This window comes from Eretmochelys imbricata, chromosome 5 (assembly GCF_965152235.1).
Source record: "Eretmochelys imbricata isolate rEreImb1 chromosome 5, rEreImb1.hap1, whole genome shotgun sequence".
Lineage (NCBI taxonomy): Eukaryota > Metazoa > Chordata > Testudines > Cheloniidae > Eretmochelys > Eretmochelys imbricata.
In genome coordinates this window covers 5,629,872-5,653,730 of record NC_135576.1, presented here as the reverse complement: position 1 = coordinate 5,653,730, position 23,859 = coordinate 5,629,872, and the positions used below count along the sequence as shown (strand labels likewise).

Here is a 23,859-nt window from a genome sequence, read left to right as displayed (position 1 = left end):
CAATTTCAGTGAGAGAGGAAGACAGGCACTGCTATGCTACATCGGACCCACAGTCCATTTAGCTCAGTATCCTGCCTCTGACAGTGGCCAGCACCAGCTGCTTCAGATGCAAGAACCCTGCAATAGCAGATGTGGGAAAAATTGCCTCCACATTAAGTCTCATCCTGATCTCAAGTAGTGAGAGGTTGGCTTAAGCCCTGAACCATTAGGTTTAACATCCCCTCCAGAATGCTTGTAAGCAGGAACTAAATGGGTATTGACACTATTCAAAGTTGTGTGTCCGATCACTAAGTTTTTGGCCTCAATGACCTCCTGTGGCAGTGAGTTCCACAGTCTAATTACACACTGCATGAAAAAAAGAGTATTTCTTTTTACCAATGTTGAATACTTCACCTTTTAACTTCACTGAATGTCCCTTTGTTCTTGCACTATAAGACAAGGAAAACAGAGGCTCCCGATCTACCTTCTCTAGCCCATTCATTGTTTTATATACTTTTCTCATGTCCCCCGATTTCTCTGTTTTCACTATACTAGCTCTGGATAATCTTGCTCTCTCACTAACTAACTAACTAACTAGAGAGAGAGAGAGAGAGAGAGAGTCTGTCTGTCTCTTATGAGAGACATGTTATTGGTGACAAAAATAAAAGCAGTTATTATAAATACCTCTTTATTATACTAGGAAATGCCTTTCCTGTTTTACATCCCAGCAGGTATTTGAGACATGGACATTTTATATAAACATTCACCATGAGGAACAAATAGGAACATTTATGAACAATTCATCTCACCTTGAGATGATTTTGGTGAAGGTATAAAGAGGGGGTGTCTTATGTCTATAGAAATTATCATCCCTTTTCAAGGGGTGTAATGTTTCTGTGAATGAGAGGTGTACCAGATTAACAGGATTAGAGATATTGCTCATGAGTTTTCTTTATTTATAAACAGAAAGCGTTACAGATATGGTACAGGAGGCCTAACAAGAGCTCTTGATGGTCTTAGATAGTCCATTTCTCTGTACGTGCCTCCACTGATCTGACCAGACCTTCTCCCAGGATCTCAAAGTCTTCTAGAATGGCTTCCACATTGGGAACGGTGACTAGCTCCTCACAGCTTAGAGATGCCATCATTCTTCCTTTCATGTTGGATGCCTGTAACACACATGCATATGGGTTGGGCTAACTGACATCTGCATTTTGTGCCCAGCAATGCTGTATTCTTCTCCAGAAGTTAAATCTCTAATGCAACCCCTACCCACTCCTACCCTTCCGCAGTGAGCGCAACATGACAAGTAAATGCTGCCGCTGTTCGCTCTCACCACTTCTCTTCCAATCCTGTCCCCTTTTGCTAGCACTACTGTCACTTTTAACAGCTCCTGTTACAGTCAAGTCAGCTGCAAAATACACAGTGTAAACCAGAAGGCTGCAAAAGCACCCTCTTCAGAGCATACACAACCAAGCAGCCCATCAATATAGCAATGATGCAATTTCCAAATCACAATTACCCCTTATATGTGCGCACTGAACACTGGAAAATTACTCACTGATGATATTAGGAGGTGGGGATGGACCCAGGAAACCGATGCATAGAGGGTGCCTTAAAGGTCAACGGGTCAAAGACAACATGTCTGAGCTGCCTTTGCTTTGATCTGTTACTGGGAGTTAAGACCCCAATCCAGCAAGCTACCGTAGGCATGGAGTTATCTCACTGAAGTCAATAGCTATTCAGATGTGTAAAGCGAGGCATGGGCTTGAGGGCATCATCTCATTTCATCGCAGTGAGTGACTAGATTTCCAAGCAGAAGCACTGCAGGGCAGCAAGTGCCCCAGGCACAGAGAGAGGAGCTACACTTGATCCTAGGGAATGAAAGGGACGGCAGAACAGCCAGGGTTGCTAGAAAAACTGTGGGCCAGTAATCAAAAGTTTCTTTGAGTCTGATGAGTTCCTCGTATAAAGCAGCATGACTCACGTCCACACCTGGTGCATCGGACCCACCTTTACCAGCCCCCCAGGGACTCTCCAAGCCACACTCTTGTTCCCAAATAGCTTTGCACGTTAAACTGCGTGGCACAAACTCAGCAGGATCTTTGGGATCCCAGTGCTGCCATCCTGGGCATCTACTGTCAGCAGGAGCTACCGACAACGGCCCTTCTGAAAAATCAGACCCTGGGGTGTCAAACTGGGCAACCAAAAACACAAGCTTCCTTTGAAAATGGGGCTCTTTGCCTCAGTTTCCCTGTCAATGGAGAAAGCACTCACCTACTCTCCAGGAGAGCTAAGGAGGGTGTGCGTGTGTTAGTGTTGGTCAAAGGATGTGTGTCTTGGGGGGCATTATTGCCTAGTGGATAGAGCACTGGACTGGAACTCAGGAGATCTGTGTTCTGTTCCCAATTCGGCCACTGGCTGGATGGCCTTGGGCAAGTCACTTCACCGCTCTGTGCCTCAGTTTCCCTGAGTGTCAGATGAGAGGATACTGCCCGCCTTTGTAAAGCATTTTGAGACCTGCTCTGTGAGACTAGGTGACACCAGTGTTACTACAATCCCCTCCAAACTTCCCACAGCACCAGAACAAACAAGACACTAAAAGCAGAGGGTCAAAAACTCACCTTGAAAGGCTGGGGCTCGAAACTGGAGGGTTTCCACAAAACTCCAATCACCTCCCCGCCGTGCAAGTCATAGAAGAACAAGGCCAGGTCTCCAAAGGCCTCCTGGAAGAGGATTCGAAAGGGAGTCATTTCAGCCGTCAGAAATCACATGTCACAAACCCTATGTAATGCTCCCCAGGAGGGAGATGCACCAAGGACACTGGCTCACAGCCAAGCGAGATCCGGCGAAAGCCTCTTGAAAGTGCAGATTCTACAACTGTTCCATGGATCAACACATCCCAACTTCAATTAAAATGACCTGCCCTCCAGGGGCTGGCCGCAGGGCAAACCCCCGACCCATCCTGCAACAGAACGATACCAACTCCAACGCACTGGAGCTCCTCACGCAGGAGGAGGCGGGATCTGCCAGCCACCGACCCTGCCAGTAACAAAGGTCACTACGAGGCAGCAACACCAGGGAAACCACAACAGTATGGAACAGCTCCCTGCAGCGTAAGGGAAGGAAAGAGGAGTGCAGCCAGCAAGCAGCCCCCAATGATCAGGGTTTCTCTTTTGCGTCCCACTGCAGCATAAGGACAATATAACAGGCACTTAGAGCCTGGTGAAAGGTCAGTAAGAGACTTCAACCTATCCCAGAAGATCTCCTCTAAACTAGAGTCCTATGTCCCTCTCGCTAGGCTGGACACAAACAGAGGAGACTGCACATTTAAGAGAGAGGTGCAGCCCACAGTGAGTACGGTTCCCAGCAGGCCATGCTCCCCTGGATCGGAGGCAGGGCCGTCTTGCAGAACCATATGGTTTGCAATTGGCCTGTGTGCCATGCACTGGCCTTCCTTGCTATGAAGTTTCCGCTTGAGTGAGGCTAACTCCTTCAGGATGAGAAACGTCTCTTTCTGCGGCAGGTCGCTCTTGAAAGTGGGGTAGAGAAGCCCACTCATAGCGCGTCAATCGCTAGACCGGGGCACTAATGAAGCTCCTTCCCGCAGTTCCTCTGCCCCCACAGCCGAGCTCCCACACAAATACTTCAGGTGCGCTGCCAGTATTACACGGAAATTGCAAAATAATCACAAGGAAAGACTCGCTCCCAGCAATACAGCACCTGGGGTCACGGTAACTAGACAATTCCATTTCCTTTTAAAAGTTTGCCACTAGAACTGCTGTCATACTACGTGGGGCTCCGCACGGACTTGCTCTCATGGCATGAATACTTCAACAATGTGAATGACCCACCAAGCCTGTCCTCCCACAGCCTGCTCAGGCGGCTGCCTGGAACAAGGGTTCAGAAGGAACGCTCACGAACCACAATAATAGCCCCAGCTTGATTGCCCTGTGCCCACACAACCCAACTCCCAGTGCGGCAGGCGTGGGGGGTGGGGGCGGGGACGGGACGACTGAGATTAGTAAACAACATCAGGTGTGGTCTACCTGAACGTGTGCCACCAGACACTTGGGGAACAGGGATCAGATCTCAGACACAGGGATAGCCATGGGAGGAATCATAGAAGATTAAGGTTGGAAGAGACCTCAGGAGGTCATCTAGTCCAAACCCCTGCTCAAAGCAGGATCAATCCCCAACTCAATCATCCCAGCCAGGGCTTTGTCAAGCCTGGCCTTAAAAACCTCTAAGGATGGAGATTCCACCACCTCCCTATGGAACCCATTCCAATGCTTCACCACTCTCCTAGTGAAATCTTTTTTCCGAATATCCAACCTAGACCTCCCCCACTGCAACCTGAGACCATTGCTCCTTGTTCTGTCATTTGCCACCACTGAGGACAGCCGAGCACCATCCTCTTTGGAGCCCCCCTTAAGGTAGTTGAAGGCTGCTATCAAATCCCCCCTCACTCTTCTCTTTTGCAGACTAAACAAGCCCAGTTCCCTCAGCCTCTCCTTGTAAGTCATGCGCCCCAGCCCCCTCATCATTTTCGTTGCCCTCCACTGGACTCTCTTCAATTTGTCCACATCCTTTCTGTAGTGGGGGGCCCAAAACTAGACACAATACTCCAGATGTGGCCTCACCAGTGCCGAATAGAGGGGAATAATCACTTCCCTCGATCTGCTGGCAATGCTCCTACTAATGCAGCCCAATATGCCGTTAGCCTTCTTGGCAACAAGGGCACACTGCTGACTCATATCCAGCTTCTCGTCCACTGTCACCCAGAACTGCCGCTTAGCCACTCAGTCCACAGGCTGTAGCAGTGCATGGGATTCTTCCGTCCTAAGTGCAGGACTCTGCACTTGACCTTGTTGAACCTTGTTGAATCCACTTAAAGCAACTCCTAGGGCCAAACTCATGGGAGCGGCTGCCAGGAACAGATTCATAGATTCCAAGGCCAGAAGGGACCGTTGTCGTCCATCTAGTCTGACCTCCCATAGAACACGGGCCAGAGAACTGCCCCAAAACAAATCCCTACAGTAGAAACATCCCATCTTGATTTAAAAATGGTCAGTGACAGAGAATCCGCCATGACCGCTGGTAAATTGTTCCCACCGTTAATTACGCTCATGGTTATTCAGCTTCCAGTCAGGGACCGAGTTGTACTTTCCTCTGTTAGCTCTGCAGACTAAAGTCCACCACTTCTCCACAGAACAGTTAGAGCTTGGGCAGCGGCGGTACAAGTTTCCCACCACCGCCCTGCCAATATGACACAACCCGCATCCCCAGGAGGAGGAGACCCCCCTCTAGGAGTATAACAATTCCACGCCATGCCTAGTCACGTCTCTGCTGAGACAGCCATCAAGCGGCTAATAGTGGGGTCCTCTCCAAGGTGGGTGCTTGCCGATAAACTTTCCTAAGTGCCCCTCTACTCAGCTGCTACCACTGCTCTGATATCCTTGTACACATCACAGTAGAAGTGGCTCTTAATGAGTAGCAGCCTTGCCAGCCATCTCAGAAAGGATCTTGTCTGTGCAGGGGCAGGCATGGAAGAAAGAACACATCAGTGTGGAAGGAGCAGGTGAACCAGGTTGGCATCCTTGGCACTGGAGCTGAGTGGGTGGGGACAGGGGTGGCAGAGTCATCAGGCCTGAAAGGCAGGGCTGTAAATCCGAAGTGGTGCCGAAAGGAGGGATTCAAAGCAGAGGGTGACGTGCTTGGCTTGCTGAGATGGAAATGGACTGATACCCGCCAGCTCATCCCATCAACAGGGCGTTCATTCAGGCTAGGCTAGTCAGGGGACATCTTGCCAAACCAGTTTTAAAATCAGTGCCTCCCAAACAAAATTACCCGCCCACACGTTCCTAGACGTGGGCAAATCTAGAATGTTCAGAGGTAGGTTGATACCAAATTCCTCTCGGATGAAAGGCTCACACCAGTAAAGGGGGACAAGCAGTGATGAGCTGCCAAAATCTTAACAACCGGTTCCCTCCTCACCCCACGAGGGGGGTCCTGGCCCCCCCGCCCCCCCCCCCAGACTCCTGCCCCATCCAACCCCCCCACATTCCTTGATGCCCCCCAGACCCCTGTCCCAACCACCCCCCTCCCCTGTCCCCTGACTACCCCCAGAACTGGGCAGGAGGGTCTCGTGGGCCACCGTGGTGGGTGCCCACCCCACTCCTAAGAGCCAGAGGCACCTGCCGGGGGGCAAGGTGGGGAGTCCCGGCAGTGCTTACCTGGGGCAACTCCCAGGAAGCATCCGGCAGGTCCCTCTGGCTCCTAGGGGTGGGAGAGCGTAGCTCTGGGGGGGAGCACGGGGAGCAGTCACTCCCCCCACTGATCATATCAAAAGTGGCGCCTTAGGCGCCGACTCTGTGGGTGCTGGAGCCCCCACGGGGAAAATTTGGTGGGTGCGGAGCCCCCAACGGCAGCTCCCCGCCCTGCACCCGGACCCAGCTCACCTCACCTCCATCTCCGCCCCTGAACACGCTGCCCCGCTTCTCCGCCCCCCCTCCACCCCACCCGGCTTCCCGCGAATCAGCTGTTCATGCGGGAAGCCGGGGAGGGCAGAGAAGCAGGCGGCTGCTTCGCACTCAGGCCCAGGGTGGTGGAGGTGAGCTGAGGTGGGGAGCAGTTCCCCTGCGCGCCTCCCCCGGGTTACCTGCTGCGGTGCGGGCGGCCCTCCTCGCACCCCCTCGCCCCAGCTCCCCTCCGCCTCCCTGGGCCTGAGCAGGAAGCCGCCGCCTGCTTCTCAGCCCGCCCCGGCTTCCCGCGCGAACAGCTGATTCGTGGGAAATCGAGGCGCTGGGGGGCGGAGAAGCAGAGCAGGGCGGCGCGTTCAGGGGAAGAGGCAGAGCGGAGGTGAGCTGGGGCCGGGCATGGGGAGGGGAGCTGCCGGTGGGTGCTCTGCACCCACCAAATTTTCCCCGTGGGTGCTCCAGCCCCAGAGCACCCACGGAGTTGGTGCCTAAGGCGCCACTTTTGGCTGGTTGTTAAATTTAGAAGCGGGACAACCGGTTCTAAAAGGGCTTCTAAATTTAACAACCAGTTCCAGTGAACCAGTGTGAACCGGCTCCAGCTCACCACTGGGGATGAGCCCGTTAAGGGAATACATTTAAGCACACGTTGACTGTGCTGTGTGTTTATGTTTCAAGCCATGGAAAGCCATCCCTCATAAAAGGGAATAAGGTTTCTGACAATCTGGAAAAAGCCCTGGTTATTCTAAGGGGTGAGTTCTCCAGAGTAACACACCGATGCCGATGTGCAGGGCTTGGAGGTGCTACACAGGCGTGTCTGGCTGGACGACAGCCATTAGCCTTCACACGATACAGCACTGAGACGGATTATTTCCCAGTAAAGTTATTGCTCTGTACATACATAGCACCTTTCCCCTGGGTAAAAAGGCCAGCACAGACATTAAAGGGACAGTGTCTGGTCAAAAACCTTATTGAAGGGCAGATCTCTGAACCTGCGTTACTACCACCACCTGAAATCAGAAAACATTTGGGTGGAGAGTCAGAAAGCCGCCTTGTTCAGCTACTTGAAAAATTACAGCCTTAAAAGGTTTCAGAGTAACAGCCGTGTTAGTCTGTATTCGCAAAAAGAACAGGAGGACTTGTGGCACCTTAGAGACTAACCAATTTATTTGAGCATGAGCTTTCGTGAGCTACAGCTCACTTCATCGGATGCATACCATGGAATTATTTGTAGCCTCTGTGCTGTTTGTAGAGTACTTGTGTCTCACTAAACACGGAGTGTGAACGCAAAGGGGGTCGGCTTCCCTGACTGCCTCTCATGCTCTAGCCAAGCGCTGTAATTCTGAGGTTGCAAACACTGAGGGGGGAGGGGGGTAATTAAAAAAAAGTTTCCCCTGCAGTTTGGCTTTAGAAGTCCATGAAAAGCTCTCAGTTAAATGATTTTATGGAACCAAAAATGTTGGTCTTCCATGACCTGGGAGCCTCTGATCTCAAGAATGGGGAAGGGAGGCCGGACTGTGGAGGGGGCGGATTTTCTGGAGAAGGGGTACGTAGTGCATGAAGGAGGATTTAAAACTGTGTGACCTTGTTTTTCTAATCCTCATTCCCCCCCCACCCTTGCTTCCTGGCTGCTGCTCTCGCTCATTGATTGCATCATGCCTGCCTTCAGCCCGGGAGCTCGCTGGAGAAGGGTCTGTCTCTCACTTGGTCTTTGGAAAGAGTCCAGCACATCCACACTACTACAGCACAAATAATACATATACCACTTAAAGGTTTGTTCAGGGCTTTGAACACGCTAAATGTTCTCGTTAACAACCTGCCTCTAAATCCTAATTAAAATTAAACTGTAGCTATTTGCTTGAGATCCTACCTAAAAGCACTTGCCATTTGCACTCTGCAGGCCTCCCTGACGGGATAATCACTCTCTTGACTGGCACTCTGAGGCTCAGGAGCATATCAGGAACTTGTTTTCCCAGGGTCAGTGAGAAGAGCCAGTGACACCGTCTAGGCAGCCAGCCAGGGGACTGTTTCGGTATCCAATGACATTATAGAGGGAAAATTACACCAGGATTAGAATTTGCCCATAGAGATTAAGTGTCACCAAGAAATTTGAAGAAAAAAAAAAAAAGGACAAACAGAAAAGCTACCATTTTTGTGCAACACACTAAAAACCAATGGGTGGATTCCCAGCGATTTGCGTAGGCCTGCCGACATACTGTTCTGCGTGTGCAAACCACAGAAGGAAAGCAGCCACGTTCTTTGGGCTGCATTAAATAAAAGGTTGCCAAAGGAGTCAGCGAATCGCACAAGACAGAGGTGGAAAAGCCCCAATGGGCCATCTCCCCGACAAAGGAAGAACTGTTCCGTCTAGTATTGTTTACTGGTGCACCGTCAGATCTTGCGAATGTCGCACGTGACTGAATTTTCACTCCTTTCTTTGGAAGATTGCTCCACAGAATTTGTAGGGAGACAGTGTTCTGCAATTTCGAGAAGGGTGGAGAATAAAGAGCACAGCAAGTGACTAATAAAATCCTCTTAGCCGAGGTTAACCTCAGAGAGAGAATGTGGGAGAAAAATTGTTCCAAAATATACACAAGTGCGTGTACATGTGCACACCGACATCTGCCCGTATAGTACGACTCACCGACTCGTTTTGCAATGTGACAACAGAGAATTTCCTAAGGCCACTTGCCAGATTCACCCATCAGAGGGGCCTTTATTCAGAATAGAAACATCTCCTTTCTTCTAGAGGGAAGGGTCCATAGATCCCATCATATCCAGGACAAAAAACCTTCTTCATCCCCAGAAGTCTATTTTTTTCCTCCTCTCACAACGTATCAGCATGTATATTTGCCCACCCTTGCTTTAAGGCAGAAATAAAAGTTGCTTTGCAGTAGGAAATGTTCATATGAAAATTTCTGAATTTCAGTCTGTTCAATTACTGTTAGTTAATCCTTAGAGAATTCAGTGCATGGAAGCATCTCAAACCTACCAGGATCTTCAAAGGGCTGGCCACTCCCACCCTGCCCTGAGAGTTCTGGTTCTGACGCTCAACAAACCGTAACATGAGAATACTCACTGTACAGGGTCTGTGGACCTGCCCACCAGAAGGAAGGTTTTTCTTTTTCTTCTGCACCCAGAAGATCCACAGACCCCTTACAGTGGGCTATCCAGGAGCAGTCTGCAGTAAGGGAGGGTATGATATAACAAAACTCTATGCAGCTGAGTAAATAGACTCTTAACCTGTGGAACCACAGCGTGCAGAATCCTTTGCTCAAGTGCTGCCTTCGAGAAGCTTGTAATACTCTGTAAACTTATGCATGCTATGAAGAGAGTCCACAAGATCTTTCAGTCCAGGAGGTAGCCACTGGGGGAGCTTTGAGTTTCTGGCCTTGTAAACTTCCGTTTTGCACCATTTTATCCACTCGAACATCAATGGATGGAATAAAACCAAAGGAGTCAGTGATTTTCTGAACTCTTTTGTATCTTTGATGTAGATCTTCAACTCTCTCCTAACATCCAGGATATGCCAAAGATTTTCAGTAGGATGTGGACAGAAAGATGGGAAGGACTTTCTTGCGTCCTCTGGCATACTGAATTTACCTTGGACATGAAAGCTGCATTGCTTCTTAAAACTTTGTCCTGATGGAAGGTGCAGAGCTGTGGTTCTACTGAGGAGACTCCCAGTTCTGAAACTCTTCTTGCAGAAGTGAGTGCTATGTGAGAGCTACGAGGAAAACCACTTTTAAGGAAATAAGGACATTTATCACAGAGGTTCAAAGAGTTCTTAGAAAGCCATTTAGCACTAAGTTTAGGTACCAAGGGGGAATCCTGCAAATTGGAGTAGGGTTGACACAAGACACTGCTCTAAAAGATCTTGGGGGGACATGATCCTGTGTTTTCCTGTTGTCTGGAAGATCCTGAGGTTGCAGTCACTTGAAATGTTAATGTTTGAGGTTTGAAGACCAATGTGAGACCTTCGTTCAGGAATTCCAAAACATGTTTCACCTTAGCCTTGATAGGATCTATCTGCAATTATTTACACTGGGTCTCGGATCTGGACCAAATCCTTCTTATGCCTTATTTGTTGAGCTTTTTCTGGATGCTAAGAGCATGCCTCTTAGGGGCTCTGAATATCCTTTTTTGTTTTAGCTGGAACCTCACAAATACAAAGAAACTAGATTCAACTTCCCTGGGTCGGGGTGGAGGATCAGTCCTCGTCATAGAAGATTCCATCAGCGTGGGAGAAACAAAGGGTATTCTGCCTGCTGCACCAAATTTGAAGCCCAGGCTCTCCACATCCAAAGCAGGGCCACCAGAATTACCTCTTCCCTCTGCTTTGTATCCTCTGAACTGTGTTGGGGAGCACTGCAAATCGTGGAAAGGCAGACAGCAGCAGCCCTTCCAGCCACAGAAAGCGTGCATGCATGGCTACGGGTCAGTGAACCCTTCACCTGGGGGCAGAAAGTGGGAATCTCTGCATTAAATTGAGAAGCAAATGGGTGACCGAGGGCTCTGAGTATTGAGTCCAAGATCTCTGGGTGAAGACTCCACTTCTCTGGCTCTCTCCTGTCTGCTGGGTGTTTAACTATCCTCTTATGCCGAGAGCTCAAAAAGGGACAGAGGGTTCTTTTCTGCCCATGAACATAACAGGCTGGTTTCTCGTAACATGGCTGTGGACCTGGTGCCTCCTTGTTTTCTGACAAAAGCTACTTTAGCCGTGCTCGGACATCGTTAGAACATCTCTGTTGCTCAACTCTGCGCCTAGTGCTAGTAGGGATAGCTAACTGCTCTGAGCTCAAGCCCGTTAATGCTATGTCAAAGCTCCTTCTCCACCCATGCTGTTGTATGAATCTGTTCTTTGAATGAGCTCCCCTTTCTCTGAGACTGACATCGCCTGGAGAGAACTGCGGTGACAACTCCGAAATCTTGGGGCCCTATGAGTCTCTTGACTTCCAGACACCAGGAGAGGGATTTCCCCGAAGAGCCTACCCCCTGGATACGCAGAAGAGGTTTCAAAGTCCTTCCTTAAGAAGGGGGTCCATCTTCCCATCCATCTGGTCTTTGAGGAGGAAAACCACCCTCAGCTGGGATCACCGTGTCTTGTACTAGGGATGGATCTATGAACATTACTGTGCCTCTGGGCCAGTCTCCATTGCCAGGTGTGACACCAGTCTCCTGCTAATCGCATTCTGCACCATGATCTTCCATGCAAAGCTGGAAGCCATTCACAGGCCCTTCCCAAACCAGAGTGCTCCTCGCACAGCAGGTGACGAGACAGGGCTGCATGCCTGCAAAGCATCTGCTGCCCAGACTGAACGCTGCTAAAGCTGCTGCCACGTGCCCACTGGGTGGCTGACACAGGTGGGGCGATACGGGCTTTGCCAGCATGCACTGGTGAAACGTGCTGCATGGATATCCTCTGTTTATCCACAGAGCAGGCTTCCCCTCGCTAACGTGCCTGAATCCAACCCTGGAGAGACCACCCTCCATGAGCGAATGAAGGCTTCAGTTCCCACGGCCGATTCAATCCTTAGCTTCCCTGCTGAGACGACCACGGGGCCAATTAGTGCCAGGTGTAATGGTTTCCATGTTGTGGACACCTGCAGCATCCAGACTCATGTCACACAGGCTACCCAACAGCCATCATGTGCAGCATCACCTAGATGTGGACACAGCCATCTCCCATGATCAGTCCTGTGAGCCACTCATCCCCCCGCACCCTGTACTCCTCTTTTCTGTCACGCACCCGAAGAGAGCTCTCTGCAGTGATCTCACTGCTCCAGCACGGCCAGGTTTGGGGGCGAGAAACATTAAATTAACTGAACCAGGAAGACACTGTTAGTGCCATCATTTGCACTGGGATTGTGAGGTCCCTACGCAGGGCTCCAGGTGCTATCTGCTATGGCGATTCTTTCACCAGCTGACATCCCCACTCCCACGGACCAGGGATGCAATCACTATGTGCAGAAGATGGAGAGGTTCCAGTATCCATTTCCTGCAGTGAAAGCAATCTGCACACAAGACACCCACATGCATCCCTGAGGCTCACTGCCACACTTACCCTCAGCTCCTGGAGGTAGCACTGCACTGGATCATAACCCACCACTGGGAAAACGAGGGTCTTGACCGGAGCATTGCTCTTCAGCATTCCCCGGCTGAATGACTTCGCCGGTCGGTCCACGCCCTCCAGGTGCCTGGGGATCTGCTTAGCATTCAGGTGGATAAGGACGTCATAGATATCCAGAGGTGGGCGGAAGACCATCTGCAGAAGGGGAGGAGAGGAAGACAGAGGTAACACTGCTTGCAATATGCAGGATACAGTGTAGGAGCCTTGGATCTTATGCCCAGGTATCCCGGAGGAGGGAACCATCCCCCACCAAGTTCCTGGCATCATTAACTCTTCAATGTCCCATTCCGGGCCAGCATCTGTTTCAGTGACTCTGCTGAAAGGGTTTTTTAATCAACCCAAGTGGTTAGAGTTAAAGATGCAAATAGCGTTTTAAAAAGTTACTGTTTAAACTATTAAAATTGTATCGCAGGGGTCGGCAACCTTTCAGAAGTGGTGTGCCGAGTCTTCGTTTATTCACTTTAATTTAAGGTTTCGCGTGCCACGTCATACATTTTAACGTTTTTTAGAAGGTCTCTCTCTCTAAGTCTATATATTATATAACTAAACTATTGTCGTATGTAAACAAGGTTTTCAAAATGTTTAAGAAGCTTCATTTAAAATTAAATTAAAATGCTGATCTTACACTGCCGGCCTGCTCAGCCCATTGCCGGCCTGCGGTTCCGTTCACTTAGGCCGACAGCGGGCTGAGCGGGGCCGGCCGCCGAGACCCCAGACCGGCAGCGGGCTGAGCGGGGCCGGCCGCCGAGACCCCAGACCGGCAGCGGGCTGAGCGGCTCAGCCCACTGCCACTCAACCCGCTGCCGGTCTGGGGTTCCGTCCGCCGGCTCCTGCCAGCCAGGGTCCCGGCTGCCAGCCCTGAGTCCCGGCCCTATCCACATAGAGTAGGTACCTACCTTCTCCCCGGTTCTAGCCATTCTCTTCCTCTCTCTGCACTGAGATGAGGGTGGGAGTATGCTGAGAACAGGGCTGGGGGTGAAGGAGCAGGCTGGGGGTTGGGGTGCAGGGTCTGGCCAGGAACTAGAATGAGGGAGGGGGCTCAGGGTTGGGGCAGGAGGTTTGGGTGTGGAGCGCTTACCTGGGCAGCTCCCATTTGGTGCAAGGGGTGCAGGTGGGAATGTGCGGGGGGGGAGGGGGGGTGCAGGAGCTCCCATTTGGTGCTCAGGGTGGGAGTGGGGATGTGGGGGGTGCAAGAGGCAGGGCATGGGGTGTGGGGGGGCTGGGGGTGTGTGAGGAGGGTACAGGAGTCAGGGCAGGGGGCTGGGTATGTGTGAGGGGTGCCAGAGTCAGGGCTGGGGTCGGGGGGGGGTGCAGGGACGAGGGCAGAGGGCTGAATGTGTGTGAGGGGGGTTCAGGGCAGAGGGCTGGGGGTGTGGGCTGGGGTCGCGGGGGTGCTCCCAGCCCCCTGCCCTGAGCGGCTCATGGCAGGGGGCTGGAGGGGATATGCCCCGATTCCACCCCCTTCCCCAAGGTCCCCGGAGCAGAGAGCGCGCTGCGGCTCCGCTTTTATCTCTCCCGCTCGTAGCCGCAGGGGGGAGAGGAGGGGCAAGAACCCAGCACGCTGGGGGAAGAAGCGGGGGGAGGGGGAAGCTTGCCTGCCCTGCAAGGAGAGAGCGGTGGGCGGGGGGGCGGAAAGGAGCAGGCCGGGCCGGGTAGGATTTTTAGTGGCACGCTGCTGTCTGCCCAGGTCCAGCAGACAGCAGCGTGCCAAAGGTTGGGTTGCTGACCCCTGTTGTATCAGTTCACCGTTTAACTACTAAGGAGTTCACAACAGAGGTGAGGAAGTAGGAGAGCAGGGGGGTTGCTGCAGCATCCCCATGTTCTACATGGGGCTCCCCTGCCAGCCCCCAGCACGCCCCAGGTCCCGGCTGCCAGGAGTCCTGGGACCATAGAGGAGTTTAAATGTTAATTGAATACATTACTGATAAGACTGAGGCTTATCAGTTAACATTTTACATCCCTAGTTAACAGTAGAGGCCTGGGAGCGTGACCTAGTGACTGAAGCAGGAAGGAGTCAGGACTTCTGGGCCCTACGCGCAGCCCAGCCACTGACTTGCTACGAGACCATGGACAAGTCACCGAGGGCACGTCTACACAGCAAAGAAAAACCCACGGCTGGCTGTGCCAGCCCACTCGGGCTCAGGGGGTCCAGGCTGCGGGGCTGTTTCATTGCTGTGTAGACAAGCCGAACTCTGGGACCTTCCCACCTTGTGGGGTCCTAGAGCCCAGGCTCCAGCCCGAGCCCTGAAGTCTACACTGCAATGAAACAGCTCCATGAGCCCAAGTTGGCACGGGCCAGCAGTGGGTGTCTAGCTGTTGTGTAGACACACCCTTATTCTCTCCTTGCCTTGGCTTCCCCATCTGGGAAGTCAGGTTAATTGCATCTACCCCGTAAAGCATTTTGACAGCCTCAGAATGAAAGATCCTAAGAGCAACATATTGTGGTTACACCACCCGGGTCAGTGGCATGCAGTAGAGTAACTACGTGCATGTCACTGCAAACGAACTTTCCCCATGAATCAGATTCACACTACGGTGGAAACAGAGCAGCCCTCACTAATGGGTGCAGCAGGGGACAGGAAAACCCTCCAGCAAAGTCAAGCAACATGTGGATACGCTGATGAAAGGATTTAAATCCAGTGTCACAAACAGCATGTGAAGTTAAGTCGGGGTCTCTCTCGGTGTAGAACACTTCTGCACTACTTGCTCAGGGCATGTCTGTGAGAGTCATGACAGATTAAAGGGAGGGGGAATGGAAAGGATGTTACATTATTCGTCAGCAGGCCATGGAAGAAAACCAAGCATCCTAAATGCATTGATTTCTGGTGGGTTGCATGCTTCAGCTTCCTCTCTGAAAAGGGAACGAGAAGTTTGTGCCAAGTTCAAACAGAGGGAACAGGAAACAATCAAAAAACAGGATTCCTGGAACCATGCTCAATGCTGCCTCCCTCCTCTCATCAGCCTGGGATTTTCTCTCTGTGGCGAGGCCACTTGAAGCCAGCCATGAGGAAGGGAATAAAATGCACTGCCCAGCTGCTGTCGTGCAGTCTGAACTCTCTCACCCACACACAGTTTGAGAAGAGCCGGTCGCAATCTGGTCACATTGGATGATTGGTGCAGGAGAGAGGGCGGCTGCTTTCCACACATATCTGGGCTCCCTGGCCTGCTGAGAGACCTAGCCAGTATGTTCTGGCCAGGTGGTGGGGAGGGGCCAGCTGGGCTCTGCTTCTCACTCCCCGGCCCACTGAAGCTGGGAGCAATGCTGATCAGCAATACCACTAGCTCAGAGGAGAGGAGCATGGGAGTCCCAGACCCTCAGGCAGCCCTGGCCAGAAGATCTGACAGCGGCCTTCTTAGAGACCAAGCATATCCTCTCCCATCCTGGCTGGGAGGCTGGTGGACCCATGGGGCTTCCTTCGTGTGTGAGATGAGGGTAAGGCCCAGGAGAAAGAAAACTGATTGTCCCTCTCCCAATGTCAGGGACCTTCAGGGGTGCAGTAAGGAGGCACCTAAAGATCATGGAGGTCAAGGGTGACATTGGCTAGGGAGACAAAGAGGATGTAGAGTGGCGCAGACTCCCAGCATCAACAGGCTCCCTGCAGAGGGCATAGGGAGCTGAACTAAGCTGAAGGGCATCTCTAGGGCTCTGTAACACAATGAGACAGCCCCCTCCCGCAGAAGCCCCGAGCCACTGCGCCAGGGGACCTGAGGATTCCATCTCCGGCCTTCCACCACCCCAGTGCTGCAGCCGGTCCCTCAGAGGACAGCTGAGTCTTCGACCATGCACAGGCGAATGAGGGGATGAGTTTATTATTAACAGAGTGGAGCGATGCCGGACAGATAAATATTTGGACAGAGAAGAGATGTGGGGATTTGGCCGCCGCTGCATTAAAATGGAAAAAGCAGCTCATCTGTGGAATAAATGACGTCGCCAACCACAAGCCCATCATCAGCACAGAAATGCATGGGTTGAGGGAACGCCACCCAGGAAAGTGTGGGCTAAAAATACGTATGGGGCTTAGAGGCTGGTCAGCAGCCAGGCTTTGTGGAGGGTAACAGTTCGACAGCCCGTAATTCTTAGCAGCACCGTAGCCTAGTCTGCAGAGCCAGGCAAAAGAGTTATTTAGACTGAGCCTCTTCCCCTGGAAGAAGCTGCCACAGAGCATCTGCCAAGGTCCCTTTGCAGATGGAGGGCCTCCGGGCCTTCGGCTTGCTCCATCTGGCCTGCTCTGCCCTTAGGGAGAAGGAAGGTAAGAGCCTGGCAGGTAGTCCTGTCTAGAGAACAGGGCCCTGGGAAGATTTGGCTTCTGCAGGAGAGGAGATTCGATGGGCAGGAGATTTTGTTCAGTGCTGCCTGCGAAAGGAGCCTGAACAGCTAGGATGCTAATGGAGAAAAGCAGGGGTCCCACTGCCCTGCGCAGCCCAAGGCAGAGTTCTGGGGCATGGACAGAGGACGTGGCGCTCAGCCCCACGACCAGTCTGAACTGCAGCCCCCAGTGTCTCAAAAACATGAGAACGGTCAGGATGCAGCGTGGCCTGGTTATGGCAGCCACTCCCTGCTCCGCATTCCATCCCTTCTGGTTCAACTGAGGAGGGCACAGCTCGCAGCTGCATTTTACAAGGCGTTTTTTCTCCACGGCCCTGGAAACCATGTCCTCTGATCTCCCCAGAGAACAGCTCAGACAGTACAAAAGCAAGCATCTCCCGCGCTGCCCTGCTAAGGTGACTCAGGTCTGGAGGGACCACCTCTAAGACAGAGAGGAGAGTTCCATTTTCATAGCCCATGAGATCCTCAACTACCCTGTTGAAACTGCCAATTAGGGAACCCACGAATGCCAAGCCCCCTGGTTGGGGCATTGTGATGTTAACGCCCAGCCACAGGGAACCAGTCCCACCAGCTCCTTTCACTAGCCACAGCTTCCCTTACCTCTCTGCTGTATCCTCCAACATGCTGCTGAAGTTTTGGTCTGAGAGTCAGATCAACCACATAGAGCTAATTTTCAGGTACTGCCAGACCCCTTCCAGCCAGTGTCCAAAGTAAAGGAATCTAATTTAGGCCACTCTACACAAAAAATTGCACGTTTAACATCATACAACATCACACCTTTAGTTGAAACAGGTTCAACTGTGGTGGGCAGACAAGCCGTTAGTCTGATGAGAGGGATTAGCCGCACTCTGGCTCTGCCTTTTGGTACGGCTGCCCTGCTCCTGTTGCTTGGCTTCTCTGTTACTGGAAGTTTGCAACCAGAGTAGCCCATTGTGCTAATCTCTTTGTGGATAAGTAGCCCTTTTGATCACCCAGGATACTACATCATCCATCCACAATCTTCTCTTTTTCTGCCTCATGTTCTTCTGCCATTAAACTTTCCTTCCAGTGCCCATAAATATACATCACCCACTAAAACCTCTTAAAAATGTAGCCTTCAAATCAAATCTCCTTTTCCATAAGATCTCTAACTAGAGTTTACTGATTTCCAATCACCTCCAATACTTTTTCATTGATTGTGCCATCTATCCATGATATTTTCAGAATTCTTCTATAACACCATACATCAAAGGATTGTATCTTCTTGATTCTTGATCGTTTGAATGTCCATGTTTCACAGTCATAATTTAACACAGACCAAAAGTAAGTTTCTAAGAGTCAGACTTTAGTCTTCAGATTTTTGTCTCTTCTCAGATGTTTATTCTTCCAGGATGTCTCTTTTGCTCTTGTTATGCTTGTGCTAACTTCAGTATCCAATCTTCCATCTTCTGTAATAATGGTTCCTAAGTAGTAATAGTTTCTCACTTACAGTACAGCTGTGTCATTCACTGAAATATTGCATGTTTTCCCAGGATCCTTGCATAACACCGTAGTTTATGCCTTGTCTAGAATTCTTTGAGGGGGTCAATAAGCACGTGGACAAGAGGGATCCAGTAGATAAGGTGTATTTAGATTTTCAGAAAGTCTTCTACAAGGTCCCTCACCAAAGGCTATTAAGCAAAGTAAGCAGTCATGGAATAAGAGGGAAGGTCCTCTCACGGATTGGTAACTGGTTAAAAAATAGGCTACAAAGGATAGGAATAAATGGTTAGATTTCAGAATGGAGAGAGGTAAATAGTGGTGTCCCCCAAGGATCTGTACTGGGCCCAGTCCTATTCAACATATTCATAAATGATCTAGAAAAGGGGTAAACAAAACAGTGAGGTGGCAAAATTTGCAGATGACACAAAACTACTCAAGATAGTTAACTCCCAGGCAGACTGCAAAGACCTACAAAAGAATATCTCAAAACTGGGTGACTGGGCAACAAAATGGCAGATGAAATTCAATGTTAATAAATCCAAAGTAATGCACAAACACATAATTACAACTACAGATATAAAATGATGGGGTCTAAATTAGCTGTTACCACTCAAAGAGATCTTGGAGTCATTGTGGATGGTTCTCTGAAAACATCCACTCAATGTGCAGCGGCAGTCAAAAAAGCTAACAGCATGTTGGGAATCATTAGGAAAGGGAGAGATAAGAAGACAGAAAATATCACATTGCCTCTATATAAATCCATGATACACCCACATCTTGAATACTGCGTGCAGATGTGGTCGCCCCATCTCAAAAAAGATACATTGGAATTGGAAAAGGTTCACAAAAGGACAACAAAAATGATTAGGGGTATGTAGTGTCTGCCATATGAGGAGAGATTAATAAGACTGGGACTTTTCAGCTTGGAAAAAAGATGACTAAGGAGGGATATAATTGAGGTCTATAAAATCATTACTCATGTGGGAGAAAAATAATGAAATGTTATTTACTCCTTCTCATAACAAAAGAACTAGGGGTCACCCAATGAAATTAACAGGCAACAGGTTTAAAACAAAACAAAGGAAGTATTACTTCACACAATGCACAGTCAAGCTGTGGAACTCCTTGCTAGAGGATGTTGTGAAGGCCAAGACTATAACAGCATTCAAAAAAGAACTAGATCAGTTCATGGAGGATAGGTCCATCAATGGCTATTAGCCAGGATGGGCAGGGATAGTGTACCTAGCCTCTATTTGCCAGAAGCTGGGAATGGGCAACAGGGGATGGATCACTTGATGATTACCTGTTCTGTTCATTCCCTCTGGGGCACCTGGCATTGGCCATTGTCGGAAGACAGGATACTGGGCTAGATGCACCTTTGGCCATACAGGGTCAGACCATTCTTATGTTGTCCCATTCAACTCTAGACCCGTGGTTCTCAACCAGGGGTCCAAGGCCCCGCTGGGGAGCCGTGAGCAGGTTTTGCGGGGGCTGCCAAGCAGGGCCAGCATTAGACTCGCTGGGGCCCAGGGCAGAAAGCCAAAGCCCTGCTGCATGGGGCTGACGCCCGGGCCCTGAGCTTCGCCACCCAAGGCTGAAGCTGAAGCCTGAGCAATATAGTTCTGTGGGGGCCACTGCGGCATGAGGCCCCAAGCAATCGTCCTGCTTGCCACCCCCTAACACCGGTTCTGGCTTTTACATGCAGAAAAGCCGTTATTGGGACACAGGTGGGCCATGGAGTTTTTAATAGCATGTTGGAGAGGGCCTCAGAAAGAAAAAAAGATTGAGAACCCCTGCTCTAGACTATACTCCCCTGCTATATTCATTTATCATCTCCACAAACTTCATCAGACATTCTGAATCAGCCAACAGCACTGTGTCAATCTCCATAGCAAATGTTATTAACCCATTTTCCATTCATCTTAATACCCTTTTCTGTTTCTCAACTAATTTCATAAAACACTCGCTATAAATGTTGAATAAAGTTGGGAACATTATACAACCTTCTCTCACTCCTCTGAATCTCCATTAGATTTCCATTTCCATCTCCCATTACAAACCTCTTCTGACTCCAGCATCATTGTTTTATTACTCAGCATTCATTTCCATCAATCCCTACAGATCTTAATATACTGAGCTATTTGTAGTGGCAGATTCTGTCAAATGCTTTTTGGAACTAAATGGAACACAAGTAGACTGGTTTCCCCATTTCAGCTGATCTTTCTAATATGTGTTTCAAGTTCATAATGGTGTTTATCGTGTCCTTTCCACATTTGAAGCTGTATTGTTGTTCACTGACTTATCACTCTTTCCTTGTATTCAGTCTTGAACAACTCACAGGAGTATCTTAGAGGCCTGTGATACCATGCTGATTATTCTGTAGTCTTTACAGTGCATAGCATTGTTCTTTTGGGGGATGTGGATAAACAATGAGGTTGTAAAATCATCTGGCAGTTTTTCCTATCTCAAACATATCTTTCATAATCTCTGGCAGGGCTTTCAAGCCTTCATTGCCTATGGTTTTTAAATAATTCAGCCAATATTCCATCACATCCTAGTGTTTTTCCATTCTGAAGTCTTTTTACTGCTTCCATGATTTCTTTATCCATTACTGGTGCACTTGGTTTTTTCAGGCCCATCGCCACTATATAATTCCTTGATATATTCTCACTATCTCTCATTCTTATCTTTAGGGTCTGTCAAACATTGTCCATTTATGTCCCTAAGGATCATACTGATCACCTTTCTTTTGTAATTAAAGACCCGTATCTTCTAATGCATCTTACTTTATCTTCATCCAATTGTTCAGTTTCATTGCATTCTCATTCAGCCATTCAAACGTTGTTAATCTGCATTTATCCTTTATCATTGTATTAAATCTTTGCCATTCTTTTCCTGTTGTCAATCCGGGTGCTTTTACTTTCCCTCTTTTGACCAGCAGAGCAAGAATTTAATCTGGTATCAATGGTTTTTTGTTAGCTAGTAACATCTTGCCAACATGTTTATTTCCAGCTTCTTTACAGCACCTTCCAGATGTCCCCACGTCACTTGGTGCTTTGCTGAGCCACAAACATTGCTTAATGGGGGTCATTTTGCTCAAGTCTTTGCACCACGGATATACTTATTCCCAGCATCAGAAAGAATTTCCATGCCACCGCTATAGTGAAAAGAAAACTGAATTGGCAGCTAGATAAAGATTGACTAAATAAGACTATATATTACTTATATATCACTTGATCATTGCCTGTTAGGTTCGCTCCCTCTGGGGCATCTGGCATTGGCCGCTGTCAGCAGACAGGATACTGGGCTGGATGGACCTTTGGTCTGACCCAGTAGGGCCATTCTTATGTTCTTAAGGAAACTGCCAATTCCAACTGGCCCCAAAAAGTCCTTATTAAAATGAGTTTTCACAACACCAAAGACCAACAGAAATGTTTTTTTGCTTTTTTTTTTTTAGTTTAACAACTAATGAGTGACAGGGGATGGATCACATGATGATGACCTGTTCTGTTCATCCCCTCTGGGGCACCTGGTACTGGCCACCATCAGAAGACAGGACACTGGGCTAGATGGACCCTTGTTCTGACCCAGTAAGGCCATTCTTATGTTCTTAACAAAGAGGGTATTTAAAAAAAAAAACAAAAAACAAACCTTCCTCTTGCACTGTTTCCAACCCAAACATAAGAGCACTGAACGAGACCCCAAAAGGAAAGTTGACTAGAAACTTATTAGACACAAAGGTGAAAAACTAGTCTATTTTCATTGCCCAAACTGAGAGAAATGGAAAAAGTGAGCTACTAGTGTCAAAAATACATTTGACTCAACTTAAATATCCTAAGATGTTACTTCTAACATTGGCAGAGGAGACAGTTTTCCTGAGGTTTTATTTTCCTTTAACACACAGATTGCGATTTTCAAAACTGTCTCAGGGCTTCAGGCACATTTCTTCCACTGGTATTTATGGTGAGTTTCTCTACATTCCCTAAATTGCTTTGAAAAATCTCAGCTATGGATTTTTAATCTGGCTGAGGCCTGTTAAGCAAAACAGCGGGTTTCAAAAATATAGGCCCCCCCTCTTCATACTCTCTCTGTATCCATGAACAGTGCAGGCATTTCCCGCAGTGGAAGTTAATCTTTTACTGATCATTCATCACACTGGAACTGCTGGGAAATGAATACAGGCACCAGCATTGCAGAGTCTGGGAAAGACGCAGACTTTCCGAGTTGTTGTTAACTCCGTTCTAATGGCAGCTGGTCAACTTCTTTGTTTTAAAACTAATACACTTCCCAGCACCTCTGGAAGTCTGGATTTCATACCCCAGTTTGATTTGCTCGGCACTGCCAACCCACCCAAGAATATAAACCAGGTCAGCGCAGCTGATTCTTGACAGATTTGTGGGCTCAGGAATTTGTTCTTCTCGAGCTACTATGAAAAACTTCTCTGCTCTGAAGTCTTTGTGGTTCCTGCCTGTTGACCTTCACAGGTCGATATGGCCCATTGGTTAGAGCAGAGAATTGAAGGGTCCAGCCCTGCCAATGACCCACTGCGCAAGTGAGTGCATCTTTCTGTGCCTCTGTTTAATCACCTGTAGAAGGGGACAAAAACCTCTTTCACGTTTTGAAAGACTTAACTCCTGTTTGTACGTTGCTCTGTTATTATTCGTTACAATCTACATAGGCAAGACAGGCAAAGAGCAGCAGGGGAAATAGCATCACACAGAGGGGAAGTGACTTGCTCAGCGTCACACAGAAGGGAAGTTACAGAGCTGGTATCATGAACACCTCCCCAGTGCCCGGAGTGAACAGGTAATATGCAAAAAGTATCATTTAACTGTTCAGCAGTAAAACAACAGAGCTTGTGAATAAGACACGGTGATGACATCTCCATGGTGATGGCAGCATAGCCTCCCCCTCTCTCCACCCTTATCCCCACTTCCAATGGCTCCTATGGTCTTAATACAAATGGTTTTCCTTGCCTCCTTGCTAGCCCGCATATAGGGCTTGTCCTGCCTCCTGTCAGGACAGGGTGCCATCGCGTGCCTCACTCAGGGAACCAGCCTCAGAAGCAGGGGCCGGAGCAGATCTGGCATGGAGCTGGGGGCAGCCAAAGAGAGTCAGGATGGCAGGGGAAGGAGGTAAGGTGGGGGAGGGGTTACATGAGAGACAAGGAGATGAGGAAGCAGAGAGGGGGCAAAGCAATGGCTGGTGCTTTCCTTCAGCTGCAGTCCCTCTTGGTAGGGTCCAAGGACTGCGGCTAGATGGCCCAGCAGGTCAGAGCCCCCTTGGGCAGCCGTTCTGGAAACCACACCGCTTTCAGTCACAGACTTACGAGTTTAGAAAAAGCTCTGCCCTCGTGCCTGGCCTGAGGGGCTCAGGAGCCAACTGGGCTGGATCCACACATCCCTACCCTGCATGCTGTTCTCGGCAGCGCCAGAGTCCCACCCTAGAAAGACAAGGCAAGCTTCACGGGCACTGCCCACGCCCAC

At 49.5% G+C, this 23,859-nt stretch overlaps 1 protein-coding gene across 4 annotated transcripts in view; it reads right to left on the bottom strand.

Moving 5' to 3' along the window:
- Nucleotides 1-912: 912 nt before the first annotated feature.
- NOL6 (nucleolar protein 6) overlaps nucleotides 913-23,859 on the bottom strand; it is a 73,532-nt gene continuing 50,585 nt past the window's right edge. For all 4 annotated transcript variants that reach the window (XM_077816616.1, XM_077816618.1, XM_077816619.1 and 1 more), the window contains exons 24-26: nucleotides 12,520-12,720; nucleotides 2,604-2,705; nucleotides 913-1,148 (exon numbers count right to left, since the gene is read on the bottom strand). In XM_077816616.1, coding sequence (XP_077672742.1) covers nucleotides 996-1,148; nucleotides 2,604-2,705; nucleotides 12,520-12,720 — 456 coding nt within the window. In that variant the 3' untranslated portion in view covers nucleotides 913-995. The remainder of the gene's footprint in view (nucleotides 1,149-2,603; nucleotides 2,706-12,519; nucleotides 12,721-23,859) is intronic.